The 15,421-nt window shown below is 37.9% G+C and overlaps 1 protein-coding gene across 10 annotated transcripts in view; it reads left to right on the top strand.

Moving 5' to 3' along the window:
* ITSN1 (intersectin 1) overlaps positions 1 to 15,421 on the top strand; it is a 136,418-nt gene that overhangs the window by 22,421 nt on the left and 98,576 nt on the right. For 9 of the 10 annotated variants that reach the window (XM_061453654.1, XM_061453647.1, XM_061453645.1 and 6 more), the window contains exons 2-4: positions 8,879 to 8,938; positions 12,720 to 12,812; positions 14,907 to 14,970. In XM_061453654.1, the coding sequence (XP_061309638.1) occupies positions 8,911 to 8,938; positions 12,720 to 12,812; positions 14,907 to 14,970 (185 nt within the window). In that variant the 5' untranslated portion in view covers positions 8,879 to 8,910. Of the gene's footprint in view, positions 1 to 8,878; positions 8,939 to 12,719; positions 12,813 to 14,906; positions 14,971 to 15,421 lie in introns of those variants that run through there. The other variant, XM_061453655.1, reaches the window with a different exon arrangement.

Genomic DNA, 15,421 nt, shown 5'->3' with positions numbered 1-15,421 from the left:
TACACTTCCCCCAAAATAAGTGATACTATGGAGCAGCGATGGAGAATGTGAAGTGAAAGAACCCTGAACATCTGATTTTATTTTTGACTTTTTCGTTGTTCTTTTTTCAAATGATTAGCTATCAATACCTGAATGGGGCCTACAAGGGTGCTGGAGAGTGGCTCTTCATCAGGGACTGTAGTGATAGGACAAGGAATAATGGGTTTAAACTTAAACAGGGGAAGCTTAGGTTAGATATAAGAACAGAGTTCTTTACTGTGAGGGTGATGAGGCACTGGAACAGGTTGTCCAAAGAAGTGATAAATGATCCATCCCTGGCAGTGTTCAGGTCCAGGCTGGACAGAGCCTTGGGTGACATGGTCTGGTGTGAGGTGTCCCTCCTTGCCCATGGCAAGGGGGTTGGAGCTAGATGATCTTAAGGTCCTTTCCAACCCTAACTGTTCTATGATTCTATAAGTTCAGATAAGAATGCAGATTTGTGCAGCATAGCTATGTGAGCTTGGGTTAGTCCTACAAGTAATGAAATCTTGGGGTGGAAGACCACCACTGCTGTCCAACAAAGACTTGATGGCTCTGATGTATTCCTTTGGCTGTCTTCATTCCTCTAAGAACATCAGGCTGTGTTATGAGTCCTTTGATTCTTATCTGTCTAATGTTACAGACAGTTATGTTGGCCTACTCAGAAACAGGGATCTAAACTGTGACTAATTCTTAGCTTTTCAGTCCTGTGTCTGAAAACACAGTTCTTGGATCCACAATCTCCATCCCCCTATCATTTCTGAGCTCAGACAGGGGTATGAAAAAAATAATCCTTGTGGTTAGCGTGGCTTTAGCTGCAGTAGAGGTGAGCAGCAATGATAAATGATGCTTTGAGAAGGTAGAAACACTGGACTAATGCTGGAACAACATGATGAAACACGGGAGAGTTCATGCAGAGCTGTGTAGTGGGAATCTGTAGGAAAGTGGGGGAAGAAATATACCAGCTGGTATATACCAGGTATTTACCTCTGATACATTTACATGATCTTCTCAACTTGCAAGTAATACGGCAGTGTCCATGTCACTATAGGAGGTGGCCCAATGGAGAGTGTGAGCAGTTTTGATGTGGTAGTTGATGTAGGAATAAGGAAAATCTGGAGGGGAAAAAAAAACCCAAACAAGAAACCAAACCAAAACCATAATCGTTATTCTGTAGGTGGCTATTTCTTGCTGAGGCATTAAAGGAAGAAACAAAGGTACTTGTTTTGTGGACTGGAGAGTTATAAGTCTAGTAAGTGAAAATGCCCAGTGAAATAGAAGTGATCCAGTGCTACACGGGGCTTTGAAAACAACTGTGCTCTACTCTCTGAAAAGCTAGAATTGAAAGGTTAATGATGGCTCAGTTAAAGGTGTGACATGACTATCAGCCTCTTCTTAGAATAATACACTAATATACAGGTGACATAAGACTAGCACTTAGGTATTACAGAGCACTTCATTTGCTTTCTTTTGACCAAGGCTGCTCTCCAGGCTTTGGCCACTTTTCTCTTTTGTTCCCAGCGTATCTTGTAAGTGCCATTGCTTAGTGATCCTTGAGCCATGGAGACAGCCAGATCAACAGTTCTGAAATAAAGCATGACTGACTTAATTTTATGTAATGTAAATAGCAGAACCAATCTGCTTTATCCCATTTTATTAGCATTCAATATAACTCTAAGCCATTACTTACTGGCAGTTGAGATCACTGCTCAAGTTCATGTTTGTGAAACAAAACAGACTTTGAGAGTCAAGAGAATACAACACTTTTATATCTAGCAGTGATATCATGCATTCCTTGTCCTCCTTACTGAATCATTCTGGAAGTTAATGCCAGCCTACTATTAAGGCTGTCTTGTAGATGTGGCATGTATTCCTAAGTCCTAATTCTTGTTTCAGAAGTTTAGTTTCAGAATTTGTTTTTTAGGGGGAGGAGTCAGAACTTGCCAGCTGCAATTGTGTTAATGAAGCTTTTTAACCAAAAAAAACCTCCAAAACCCAACCAAACAAAGCAGTTTATTACTACACCTCTGTAAGTAAAGACAACTAGAAGGAGAAAATGGAAGTTGTGAGTGCTAAGAAACTGCTGAAAGTTCATTCTAAAATATAAGAATTCATACTTTACAAGGTCTGGTGGTTCAGAATGAAGTCAACAAATATTAAAGTGAAAATAAATCAAGGTACTTATTTCTTATTGTTTTAGAAACAGTTGAGTGGTACAGTGGATTTTCCATCATGTGAAAACTTTTAAAATGGAAGCCAGTTGTCTCTTAAAAAAGATACTGTGATTCAGCTACAGTTCACCCAGTACTGGAATTACTGGGTGAAATGCTGTCAAGATTAAAACCAGTCCATGTATATACAAGATTAGAAACAGCCATTCAAATTGTGCTAGCTAGACTATACAACAAAGTGATCTTATCACTGCAGCCTTTGCTTGCTTTCCTCCTAAAGTTAATTCCATTTGATCAAACTGGGAACTCCTTAAGGGAAGGACTTTTGCTTTGGTTATGTAGCCTGTACTATCCTGTAAGATTTTAACTATAATGCTTGGGAGCTGTTTGAGTACTGCAGGGGATACATAGTCATCAGCAACATTTCTTATGTGGATGAAGATTCAGAATGTAATGACACTGGAAGATCTCCAGTTCTTTAACTTCTCATTTTCAACCTTACACTTTAATTTCTGTTCTGCTTGTAATACCCATGTGTAAAATATATGTTCTTGTGGTTCATGATCACACTGAATTATGTTTCTGTACCAAGTTACACTACTAACCTTTACCATGAATTAGAATGTTTTCCTGCCATAGTTTCCCCAGCTTTGAAAAGGGGATTGTCATTCTCATTTGCTTCAGAAGGGTAATATTAATGCCAGTGACTAGTTATCTAATTGCTTCTCATGTATTGGAAGAAGAAAAGGACTAAATTTTCAACGTATTAATCTCTGAATTCTCCTGAAGAAATAATCTTACATGTTTGTTAAAGATAAATTCTGAGCACCTTGCTCAGATTAAATTAATAATTATTAATAATAAATTTAGATGTCAGTTAAAGAAATTAGAAATACCTTCTCCCAGAAGTGTATAAGTTAATATAGCCTGGAAAACTCTGTACTTTAAGGAAAAGACAATTTTACTTTAAGGAAAGACAAATTGTGGAAAGAGCAACCCAGCTGTTAATCTGGGTGGCAAAAAAGTCTGTTGTCTGGATCTTGTCTGAGAATTTTGAGCAGTATAGGTCTGATTTCACCAAGAATGTTCTTAATAACCTTCCTCTTGAACTTTGGCTCTAAGGTCTTGAAGTAATAAAAAGTGTTTTGGACAGTATGTCCCCTACGTAGTTTTCAGCAAGAACAGACAAAACCCTGGTAGTTCCTGTGAAAGTAGCTGTGGAAGGCTTTCCTGCAGAAACACAGCTTACGTGACTGAACAAGATAAAGTGACAGTGAGATGTCAGGAAAATAAATAGTGTCCTTAAGTGCTTGCAAACTTGTTGTACACAGAAACACCATTTTTATTGTTTGTCTGGGGCTTCCACTATAGTTGTTGATAAATGTCAGCATTAGGTTGATAAATGTCTCCATTGTTCCTGGTTTTAGGAAGTAAGGAATTCTTTATTTGTTAGACTATTGAGCTGACTTCTGACTTCATTGGGAGGAAAGGGAAGGGTGTCTAGCTACTACACCTGTTGCCCGCATGGTTGGTTCATAGTGACTTTTCTTCCTTTGTGGTCAGGGTATCCTTTCCCCATAGCAGCAGATAGATACTGTGAATGCAGAAGCAACCTTCACAGTTTGATCATTGCCACAGGTATGAAAGGTGTTTGCAACACTGACTAGCTTTGTTAATCTCATTTGGGTACTTGGCAAAAAAAAAGGAAAAAAAAAAGAGAAACAGTAGAACTTAGCATTTGTGTAGGTTTTTACAGTTAGAAGCCATTCCTGTAAAGAGCAGAAACTGAAATGTTTGAAACTGGTAATCCTATTAATGATCTGATCTCCAAAGAGCAAGAATCAAACATAATATCTCAAACTGTTTTTATTTTCCAACATCTATCTAAAATACTTTAATACTACAGACTTTCCCATGTAATATGGGAAACCAACGAAACCTGCTGTTAGTCTGTGATACTTCCATGTGACATCCTGCTTTGGGGGTTTTGTCATAATTTGGAATTCTTGTGGAGGATATGGGGGTTTTATCTGGTTGGTTTTATTTTTTTCTTTTTCCTGTAGGAGGAAGAAGGTGAGTGACAAGTTGCCTCAGTAATTAATTCTTGAATTGTATGCCCAGATTATCTTGTGAATGATTATTTAGGGATAGAAATGCTATGATGTATTTTAAGGGGGGGGGGGGGGGAAGTTTTTTTTCATGTGAAACTTGTCCATATAAAGACACATAACACTGAAATAGCTAAATCGCTCTGAATTTATACCTCCTATGGCTTTATTCCATATTTATTTGTAAACAGGTCCTTAGAAGAGCACAAGTAACTTGAAATAGAAACTATAATAAAGTTTTGAGCCATATATAATATGTAGTGGAAGACATTTTCACACGGCTGACTTCTATGCATAAGTGTTGTTACTACAATTGTTTTCAACCTGATCATTTTTTCAAGGTAAACACTTAGATAAGACATCAGTACTTAAATTTACAAGTGGCAGAGAGGTAAAACCCCTGAACACAGTAGATGTTGAGTGAAACTAAAAAAAATGCTCACAACCGGCATCCTTTCTGCCTGCTCATAACAAAGTAGTGTAATAATCCTGCACAGAAAAGAATTACAGACAGCAGACGTCTCTAATGGGTCTCATGTACATTTGCAAATTATTGATCGATGGGAACATCATTTGTTCAATACGCTGCGTTCGCTGACCTGAGAGCACAAACATGCTCTTGTTCTGAACAGATCTTTGTGGTTGCTGTTGGTACCACACTGTGAATTTGAAAGCTGGTGTGTCTGCCTTTTCTGGAGAATTGGGAAATATGGAACTTGTGAATGATTGTAGTGTTTAGTGGTTTATGGTGTGTGTAAGTTTTTCATAGCCCAAGTGCTGTATGTTAGAGAGAAGTGTTTAATATTGGATCTGTTTGTTAAATCTCAGTGCGGTGATGGCATAAGCTTTTTTTGTGAAGTCAGTGTTCTTAATTGTTCTTTCTAAATAATGTAAAATATCCATTGCATCTTCTGATTCTTGTGGAAAACAGACTATTTGATCGACTGTACTAATCAGTTCATTACTAGCATAATTTTGCTTATGGTAAGAGTTTGGGGCTGGCTTTCTAAGGAAAGTGCATACAGTTGACTGACAGTGCAGTTATGGTTCCTCTTATTGTCTCTCCTTCTTCCTGTTTGAATAATTTCTGAACTTGTTTGTCAATGTCAAAGGAATTTGTCAGAGTTCAAAAAATTGCTGAGGTACCTAAATTCCCACAAATATGAGTATCGGTAGTTAGTTAGCGAAAAATTATTGTTTGTTTTTTTTTTGTTAGCTTTCTGGTCAGGTGATTCCTGCATAATTTTTGCTTTGTGCTGTCATGTATTCTCTCTTTTTGGGGGTGTCAGGAGGAGCAAGAAAGTCAGAAGAGTAACACTGTTACTGTAATCAGTAGAGATTAGGGTACAAGGAATGCAGATCTAGAACAGCTTGTTACTATTTCAGAATAATGTTGCAAAGTGGTATGTCTGTGCTTGTATTTGCATTACGATAATTTGCAAGTATATGGTAATTTATAATAAAATAACTATGCCAGATGTTTTTTTTTTGCATAAATTGTACCTGGTCTCCATCCCCAGAGATCTTCAACCCTAAACCCAGAATCATAGAACAGCCTGGAGCAGAATAGATCTCGAAAGACCATCTGGTCTGACCTTTCATGGGAGCAGGAGCCTAGATGACATTATCTAGCACCCTGTCCAACCACATATTGAAAACCTCCAGTGACAGGCACTCTGTCACATCCTTGAGGAGGTTGTTCCAATGATTGATCTCGCTGTAAAAAATTTTTTTCTTGTATCGAGAAGAAACCTTTCATAGTGCAACTTGTACCCATTGCCCTCTGTCTTGAGAGCCTCTGTCCTGTTTGTAACCACTGTTTAAGTACTGGAACACTCTAATGAGGTACCCCTTGAACCTCCTCCAGGGAGAAAAGACCTAAGCCCTTCAGGCTTCCTCACAGGGCAGGTTGTCCAGCTTTTTTATACTTAATCAAAAGCCTATGAATTCAATATTGGAATGCTTTGAAATTCATGATGTCTTTTAGCCTTCGTTTTCCTATATAACAAACCCCGAGCTTTTGGAATCAACTGTACACAGTTGTGAAGTTTGATTCCTGCAGAGTTAAGGCTTACGCCGTCACCTTGGGCATGTAAAATGAAACCTCTGGTTGTGGAAGTTGGGTGTGATATTGGCAATAAACAGCAAACTTAAATTGCTCTCTTCCTGGAGTACGCTGATCTTTATCTCCCTCTGTTTGCTTTCTACTGGGTGTCTGTCTGCAGTTTCTTTAATTTTCTTTTTCAGTCTCTCAGGTTTAAACATAGCCTTCTTCTTCTTTTCTCCATTTTACCTATCACTATTTAATCTGCTTTCTGCTGCTAACCCCATCCTCCTTCTCCCCTCCCCCCCCTTCTTTCTCTCCAGAAGCTCTTTGGAATGATTTTATACTTTCTTTGGCATCCAGCACAGGGCTAGTCTTGAGAATTCCCACTCCCTCACCCATTTCTGATGTGTTCAAGGTAAAGCAGGAATAAACTACCAATTTATTTGGAGTAGTAACCTGTGGAGGTGTATCTTCCCTTAAGTGGCTGAACACTTTTAATCTTTTTATTCACTCTTTTATCTTAGTATTTACAATACTTAAGCTTTATTATCTTGAAAAAAAACCAAACAAACCCAAAAACAAGCACCACCCATCCCCATCCGTTCCCCAACCCACCTTCTAGTTCTCCTTTGCAAGTCTCTTGTCCTCCTGTGGCTGTCCTGGATGCTTTTCCTGTCCTTCTGCAAACTCTGGGAAATTGAAGTAGGAAGAGAATCTGTGCTCTGCCAGTCTCTCTCCTGTTACCTTTTTAACACTCAAGTGTAAAAACTGCCTGTGCTGTAAGGTTCCATGGTGCATGTGTGGAAGTTCAGAAAACTTCCGTTTTCTTGTTTTCTTTTTTTTTTTTTTTCTTCTTTTTTTTCTCCTTCCCTAGGATTTGCTTGCAGGTTTAAGAAATAGAAACATAATAGAGCCAATGCCTTTAACAGAGTACAGTAAGAAAGTATAAGCTGAGATTAAAGTGCTGGTCATCTAGCACTTGAGAAGTGCTTTTGGAAGAACCATACTACTGAAATAGCTTATTCTGAAAATACTGTATCAGTTTGCATGTGGTTTTAAACTTTTGAGATAATGCTTGCTGAGCATGGAATTAGCATCGGCTGTGTTACCTGGCATTTGGGAGAAGGTTTCTGAGTCATGTACCACGCTTGGCTGCTCTGCCAAGTTATGAGAAAAAAAATAGCTTTTTTCTCATAGTTCCCTCAATTACAACTGGTGGGGAGACTGGCTTATAAAAGCGCTGTGGGTTTTTCTGCAGTGACATCTGTGGTGTGTATATATATAGTAGGTTCCTAAGTTGGAAGCCAAGAGTATGTGGGAAGTGTGAAAGAGGGTTGGGGAGGGGAGCGAACAAGAAATTCAGACAAAAGGAAATTGTTCATGGAAGTTAGTGCCTTTTCTTAGTGATATTGATAAATTTCTGCTGCTGTTCAAACAGTCTAAATTATTCTCCTGATTCTGTTTCCTTTTGCTTTTTTCCTGTTGCCTGGAAAACACGAGTGGAATCTAGTAGGACAAGAGGCTGCTTTTGTATTGTTTTGTGGCTCCATTGCTAGCTATTGTCCTCTTAGCTCAGGCAGTTCATGTCAGTCTTTGTGTGGAGTAAGAAAAATGTTTTCCCTTTTTTCTTTAAAGATTAAATTTCTAGACTGTGAAGTTTGCTTTCATTTGAAAAGCAAGCAGTGTTAAGAATGTCTCCCACCAACCAATGCGTTTTTGCTTGCCATGTCACCTTTAGCACTTTGTTCATGGGGACGTACTTATTAAATTTGTGGGCTAGTTTGGGGTAAAGCAGTCTTGAAATCTAGTTTCAGTTTTTAATGTACTTTATTTAAAACAAAGGAAATCCAAGCAAGATGGTGCATTTCATGATTTTTTTCTCTCAGGAATAAAAACCAGATTGCTGACAATGTTGTATGTTTTCAACAGTTGGAAATAGAGCCAATTTTGCTCTTAAGTATGAGCAGAGCTCTAACGTGCCATAAAGTAACGTAGCCTTGAGCCGTGTTGCTGAGATCTTGCCTGTTGTAGCTGACTTAACTCTCTTCTTTACTAGACCAGTGAAGATTGTTTTTGAGGGCATTCTTGGAACAGAACTGAAATGTAGCTGTTTGCTAACATGAAAACTCACTCATGGATGCATAGCGTGGTACCAAAAAATTAGTTCTCTTGTAACAGTTTTTGCTGATAGTATTTAAATGCTCCTACTTCTTCATTGCCTTTATTTTTGCTGTATTAATTAATTATATAGGAAGGAAATTCTTTCCTGTTAGGGTGGTGAGGCACTGGAATGGGTTGCCCCGGGAGGTTGTGAATGCTCCATCCCTGGCAGTGTTCAAGACCAGGTTGGACGAGGCCTTGGGTGATATGATTTAGTGTAAGGTGTCCCTGCCCATGGCAGGGGGGTTGGAACTAGATGATCTTAAGGTCCTTTCTAACCCCAACTATTCTATGATTCTGTATGGTAATACAGAAAATATATTGAAAATGGAGGATACTGTAATTGATTACCTGTTTTGGTTTTTCTCTTTCAGGCATCTCTTAGCAAGCTAAAACTTACAGAACCATGGCTCAGTTTCCAACACCTTTTGGGGGTAAGTTGTTTATAGTGTATTCTGAGCTATTCTGATATACAAAAACTCTGCATAAATCTGCTGCTTTCTGAATATGTTCTCTATGGAAGTGTTCCTGTTTGTGGAGTATCTTTCTGAAATGATAGTTTATGTGATTTTGTGATGTTTATGCAGACCCATTAGAGAAAACATACAATTTTGTTGAGGCATCTCAGAAGAGTCAAACAGAAAAGCTGTGCTATATCCCTTTTTGTGCATTGATCCATTACAGTCCTATAGTTTGTAACTGTAGGGCAGGTAGGTCCAGGCCACTCAGCCACTGGCAATAGGACATAGCCTCATTCTGCAGTAGTTACGACTAAGAAGTGGAAATGCTTTTTCCTTTGAGGATTCATGAACTTTTTAGTTACTAAAAAGCACTGCAGATGTCTATGGATACTATCACTTCAAATTTCTTTTCCTTGTTGTCCCTAAACCCATGTTTAGATTACAACAAAGGTGCTGTATTTTTTTTTAGCTCTCCATTTATAATAGAGGAAGGTAGAGCATCTCAAACTTCAGTCATCTGAAAAATCCAGGAAGGGCCTCTGTGTAGTGCATCAGACTGTTCTACAAAGAGGAAGCTGAAATAAGCATGGGGCTAATGTAGTTTCTGGAATAGCTTTAATTTGTAGTGCAGTGTGAGGGGAGTTTGTTATGATATTCATACTTGAACCAAGTCTACCAAGGAGCATCATACCTCCTCTTAGAAGAATGACAGCAAAAGTCTAAGAATGTTGTGAGAGGAAACAAATGGTGTCAAGAAAATTCCAGTTTTTATGGGGAAATTTATCATCCTTTAGAGAATGCAACATTTTCTCTTACCTGTAGTCACCAAACAAGATGGAGAGGAGAAGATATATGCTGTCTCCATCTTGGGACAGCCCTCACTCCAAATGTGCAATATCTGGTATCCCTCTCCTTGTGAATAGCAGTAATGATGTTTTTTGGTTTTAATTCACTTCCTTTCTTTTTAAAGAATCTTTCAAGTCGGCTTGTGTATGGAGAGAGCACAGCACCCAATTTTTAAATTGGGTGACTCATTTATATTCCAGAACACAGCTACTTTTAAGGATGACTAATAAAATAAAAGGTTTGGTTGGATTTTTGTAATTGTTGGGGGAAATGTGCTATGCCTGACCTTCTGTTGATTTGTCCAGGAGAAGAAAGTGCTCATTTCATATGAGAGCCCACTGCTTCCCTTTTGCAGATGAGGGGATTGCTAAGCCATGTCAAAGAAAAGATGGTTAGAGGCTTGCTGTTGCATGGAGAATAGCTTGCTTATGAGTTAATTTTGTGGTTTGGTGACTGCCTTCTTTGTACCCAAATGTACTGAAAAGCCAAACCACCTCTGTATTGGCATCCAGGATCTGAAACCAGGAACGATGGCTTAGTGTTGAGTAAGATCTTGCCACATGTCCTCCCATAGCTCTTATTGTTTCCTCAAATAACAGAAGATGGAAATAAGGCAATGCCAGAGATGCCAGCCATATTTTTTTGACTGAAGAGAAGCTACTAGGCTTGCTTGGTTTAACATTGGCTCCTTTGATATTTGTTTCCCATAGTAGATATCCTAAAGGAGATTTATTGTTTCAATACCAACTGAATCTCTATCTGGAAGAGTAAATATTGACAATTGTGCATGTGTTCCAGTTACAGAGACTCCAGAGAACAAATCGACAAAATTTGCTGATAAAACAGTTAATAGAATACATTTTTAGTTACCTCATGCCATAAGAGTTTTTAGGTTTGTGTTTTACTGAATTCTTTGCAGAAGGATGGGAACAGCTGCGTTTGGGGTATTTTGTTGTTTGGCGGTGGAGAGTTGGTTGGGTTTTTTGGGTTTTTTGGTACTGGATCATGCATACCTCAAATTGAGAGAGAGCGAGCCAGTAAATCATTGCAAATTTCATATCGGTTTCTTTGTTCGGGTTTTTTTGTCTTTCTGCTTTATAAAGAAATTCTTTCTGCCACATCCAGCCTCGGCATCTTAGGCAGGAGCAGTCATTTCCAATACAGGGAGTGATGTTCATCTGCCTCTGGTTGGCTCAGTCTGCATACTGGTCATAAAGTCTTAATCAACGCTATTCCTTTCCTTCTGTCCAGAGTTGTAACTAATTTTTGAATGAGCCAGTTCATGAGAAGATGGGGGAGATAATTGCTTACCTGCGCTTTAGGATGTTCATCCAAAGAAGAATCCTGTTCCATCCCCACAGGGAGCACAGCTATGAAATCTGTTTACAGTGTTTCTGTGAGCTTAATCACTAACATTCTTGAAGTTTTGGACTAATCTTAATACATCCTTTCATTGAATTAGATATTATTAGCCTGTCTGCTTCTAGAAATATATAGGTTACCTGAAACTGAGATGATAATTTTTTACCAAGAATATAGTTTTTCTTCTGTCAAAGAAATCTACTATTTAAAGGAATGTTTTTCTTTGCCTTGTCGACTTTCTTTTCTCTCCAAAGTACATTTTGCCACATGAAAGTAGATTTTAAATAGCAGTAATTCAGGAGACGGGGAATTCTCATGTTCTTCATAACTGCTGAGTCTGGTTCTGCAACCAGTTATATTACTTATTATATTATCTTACTATAGTCTTGAAGTAGTTTGAAATACTTGCTGTAAATGTTTGTGGACCTTATTACCTGAAATTTAATCTCTGAGAATTTAGTGCTGAGACAGAGGGAATGCTGAATCTCCTCTGTATTTTTCTGCAAGTCTACATTTTATCTTTTACTATTACTTCAATAAAACAGTGATTCCATTAACTGGATGCTTTCATATCAGTACATTCCTATCTATAGTGTAGGAGTTACAGGAAGATACACTGGTGCAATGTACTTGTAGGGATGTTAAAACCAGGATTTGTACTTGTTAGAAATTGTTCAGAGAAACCTGAAACACGGTGTTAGAGAGTTCATTGGAGGCCTGGAGGTCTCCAGTGGAAGTTGAAATATGTTTGCTCTGAGTACAAATAATCTGGAGGATAGAAGTGAAAAGTCTGCAAGAGGAGAGAGAGGAGAGAAATTGCTGCAAAAATAGAGAAAGCATTGCACTGGGGAAGGGTAGAGCATCTTAATGTAAACTAAATATTCACCTCCAATTTATGAGTGTGATGTGAAGAATCTGTCTGTGTAACATATTTTTACTCAGATTTCTTATTCTCAGAAGAATGAGGAGCACACTTTCCTGTGCTGTTGTTGCCCATGAGAAATGTTTACTATCTGGTTGAATCACACTTTTCCTAGACAAGTAAGGAGAATTCTTCTCTTACAATAGTGCAAAACCATGTAGTACACAACTGATTATTTGAGGTATCTTTTCAGTTAAAAGAACTTGCATTTCAGCTGTGTATACTCTGAGAGGCAAATGATCTGCAACCCCCTAAATATCTAGTGTTAGGAACTATCTGCATTATATCCTCTGGTGTGCTGATGTTGTCTTTTGTTGCCCATTTGTAAGTTTGATTGCTCTTTAAGTAGCTTGGTTGTAACTTTAATTTTTGAATGAGCCAGGTAAATAAGTCAGTGCTCAGCAGTCCTCTTCATTTGGTATCACATAGTTCTGGTAAGTTTGTAAGTCCTAACTGGCTATTTAAGGATTCATAAAGCTTTCAACTATAGGCTTTGGATGAATGGCTTCTGTGTGTATGTTGTTTTCAGAGGTCCAGTATGATTATAATTACACTCAGAAATACAAATAGTGTAGTTTTTAGATAATGTTTCTTAATTTTATTTCTCCATTTCTTTTGAACTAGGCAACCTGGATATCTGGGCTATTACTGTGGAGGAGAGAGCTAAACACGATCAGCAGTTCCACAGTCTGAAACCAACATCTGGATTTATCACTGGTAATGAAATAGTTTTCACTTCTAATTTCATTTAATAAAGTCTTAACTAATGAGCCTAAATATGGAGAGAGTTGCCTGGGAGACATTTGGGCATACAAATTTATAAAATTGGGCAGATCTTGCTTTTAAAATGAAAAATTACATAAATGAGAATGTTGCCTAAATGAAAAATGTATATCCAATTTTTCCAATGCTTTGCCACATCAACCCCGTCTTTTCTGATGTTTTCTGGTGTTTTTCTGACACTTACCAGCTATATACCTGGTTTATGCCACTTAATTTTTCTGTAAGTAGGATTAAAATGATTTATAATTATTTATAATTCTACAACTGCTCTGTAAAGCAGTTCTATTGTGTATAGCCAGCTGATACTTATGAACTGTAGAGCTGGAATTTAGGATGTGGAATCACCCCGATGCCTGGTGATATTTATAGTGCTTTGGATGTGCTCAGTGAATTAGCTCACTGTGCTGAGTCTGCCTGAGATGGAGTTAACTTCCCTCACAGCAGCCTGTATGGTGCTGTGTTTTGGATGTTTTGGCTATAGCTGAACAGTGTTTGCAAAGCCTCAAGGCTTTCACGATTTCTTACTCTGCACTCAGTGAGTAGGCTGGGGATGGTCAAAGAACTGGGAAGGAGAAAGAGCAGGGACAGCTGATCTCAACTGACTGAAGGGTTATGCCATACCACCATACTCAGCAAAAACTGAGAAGGGGGACTGTTGTCTTCCAAGGTAGCCATTGCTCAGAGCCTGAGCTGAGGAAGGTGGTGAGTAATTACCTTTGCATCATGTCTTGGTTTGTTGTTTTACTCTTTCACTTATGAAACTGTCTTTATTGAGGCCAACTAGTTTTCTGAATTTTCTCACTTCTGCTCTCCCTATTCTCTTCCCCATCCTGCTGGGGGGAAGGAAGTGAGAGAGTGACTGGGTGCTTAGTTTCTGTCTGGGGTCAATCCACCATGCTAACACACTAATAGGTTAAGAACTCTATAAATAAGGGTGTATCAATTTAACTGAAATCTATTTCAGAAACTGATTGTTTAAACAAGTGAAATCAGCATGAATGACCTTTTTAAAAATTCTAAATTGCAAAATCAATTGAAGTTGTGGGAAGCAAAGCTGCAAGTAAAGGAATTATACGGATACTACTAAATTTTCATGGACCACCACTGATTTGTTTTGGTTTTAAAAGCAATAGGATGCCTACTATGCCTACTTTTTGTCAGTTTGGTTTTTTTGCATTTAATTTTCTTTAGAGCTATCTAAACTCTGGTGCTCAATTGAAGTGAAAGGTATAGAAGTGTTTTTCCTTTCTTACTGTCTGATCCATCCAGAAGATTTCCAGAGTGTGAAATTGGAATTAGATTCTTAGCAGCATCTCATTGGAGCCAAACATGCCTCCAAGTATACAGTTTGATTGTTTCTGCTAATGTTACATAACAGATTGGTACAAAATAATACTGGCTTTATTGACCTCCTTGGATATTTAGTGCTATTTCTGTTCTGTTTATAAATTTCCTTTACAGACCACATTATTTCCAAATGCCTAATCCTTTTGTAACTGTTTTGCTATCCTCACCTTTAACTGATAGTTGGAAAATGACTTGGAAATATACCATTGCTTTCTTTAATAGTGGCTTCTCAGGGTAAAGATCACTTTATTTAGTTTGTACTAGCTGACTGGCATTATACTTCCAAAGAAATCTAAGATGGAGTTTATATTGATACATACTTTCCTGGCATAAAAAATTTCCTTATTCTCACAAGGTGTAGGATTCCTGCAAACAGAACCATAAATGCAGGTTGGGGACTGTGAACCATGAGCTTCCCATTTCCCTATATGTTTATGCACAGTTGACTTCATGTGGTGCCGATTGTCTCAGACTTTAACAGGACATGCTTGCTGGAAATAATCTGGTAGGTTTGCAAGGGACAAGAGAAGTTTAAGTCTTATACTCTGTTATGTATGTCTAGCATTAAGTATTTATGGTTTTACTGTTGTTTCTGTTTAGATATTTTTGACTTATTATTTCCTCTTTCTTCTTGCAGGTATTTTTAGCATATTCTAAAATGATGTCCTATTTATTTTATAGGTGATCAAGCTAGAAACTTTTTTTTTCAATCTGGGTTACCTCAACCGGTATTAGCACAGATATGGTGAGTATATGGGAGGGGATGGGAGAATTGCAGTTATATCACAGAATGAAGTTTACTGGTACAGACCAGGACAGTAACGAACCTTGCAAAATTTGTTACAAAAATTAAGACTGGCATAGACTATTTCTGTTGTAGTTGGAGGTACAGCTTGAAAGCTTGAAATTTTTACTATTCTTTGGTGAGTTTAGACAGATCAGAATCTCCATTGCTGTATATTACACATTACGTACATTTCTGCAATCTGCCAGTTTCTTCGTTCAGGATTGTAATTCTTTCTGCTCCAAATTATATGACTTCAACATGCTAACTTGCATGGATTATTCATAATTTATATAAATTACATTATTACTAAGACTTTGGTGCTAGACAGAGTGAAATAATGCTGGTCAAATTCTAGATTTGAAAAAAGCAGCAGAGGGATGGATAGCTTTTGCCAAACTTGTTAACTTTT

The sequence above is a fragment of the Pezoporus flaviventris genome, unplaced genomic scaffold (genome assembly GCF_033815535.1).
Source record: "Pezoporus flaviventris isolate CSIRO_AGI_PZ_B2104156 unplaced genomic scaffold, CSIRO_AGI_Pfla_v1 ptg000015l, whole genome shotgun sequence".
Lineage (NCBI taxonomy): Eukaryota > Metazoa > Chordata > Aves > Psittaciformes > Psittacidae > Pezoporus > Pezoporus flaviventris.
Note: the sequence above shows the minus strand (reverse complement) of the source record. Positions and strands in the feature narration are given on the sequence as shown.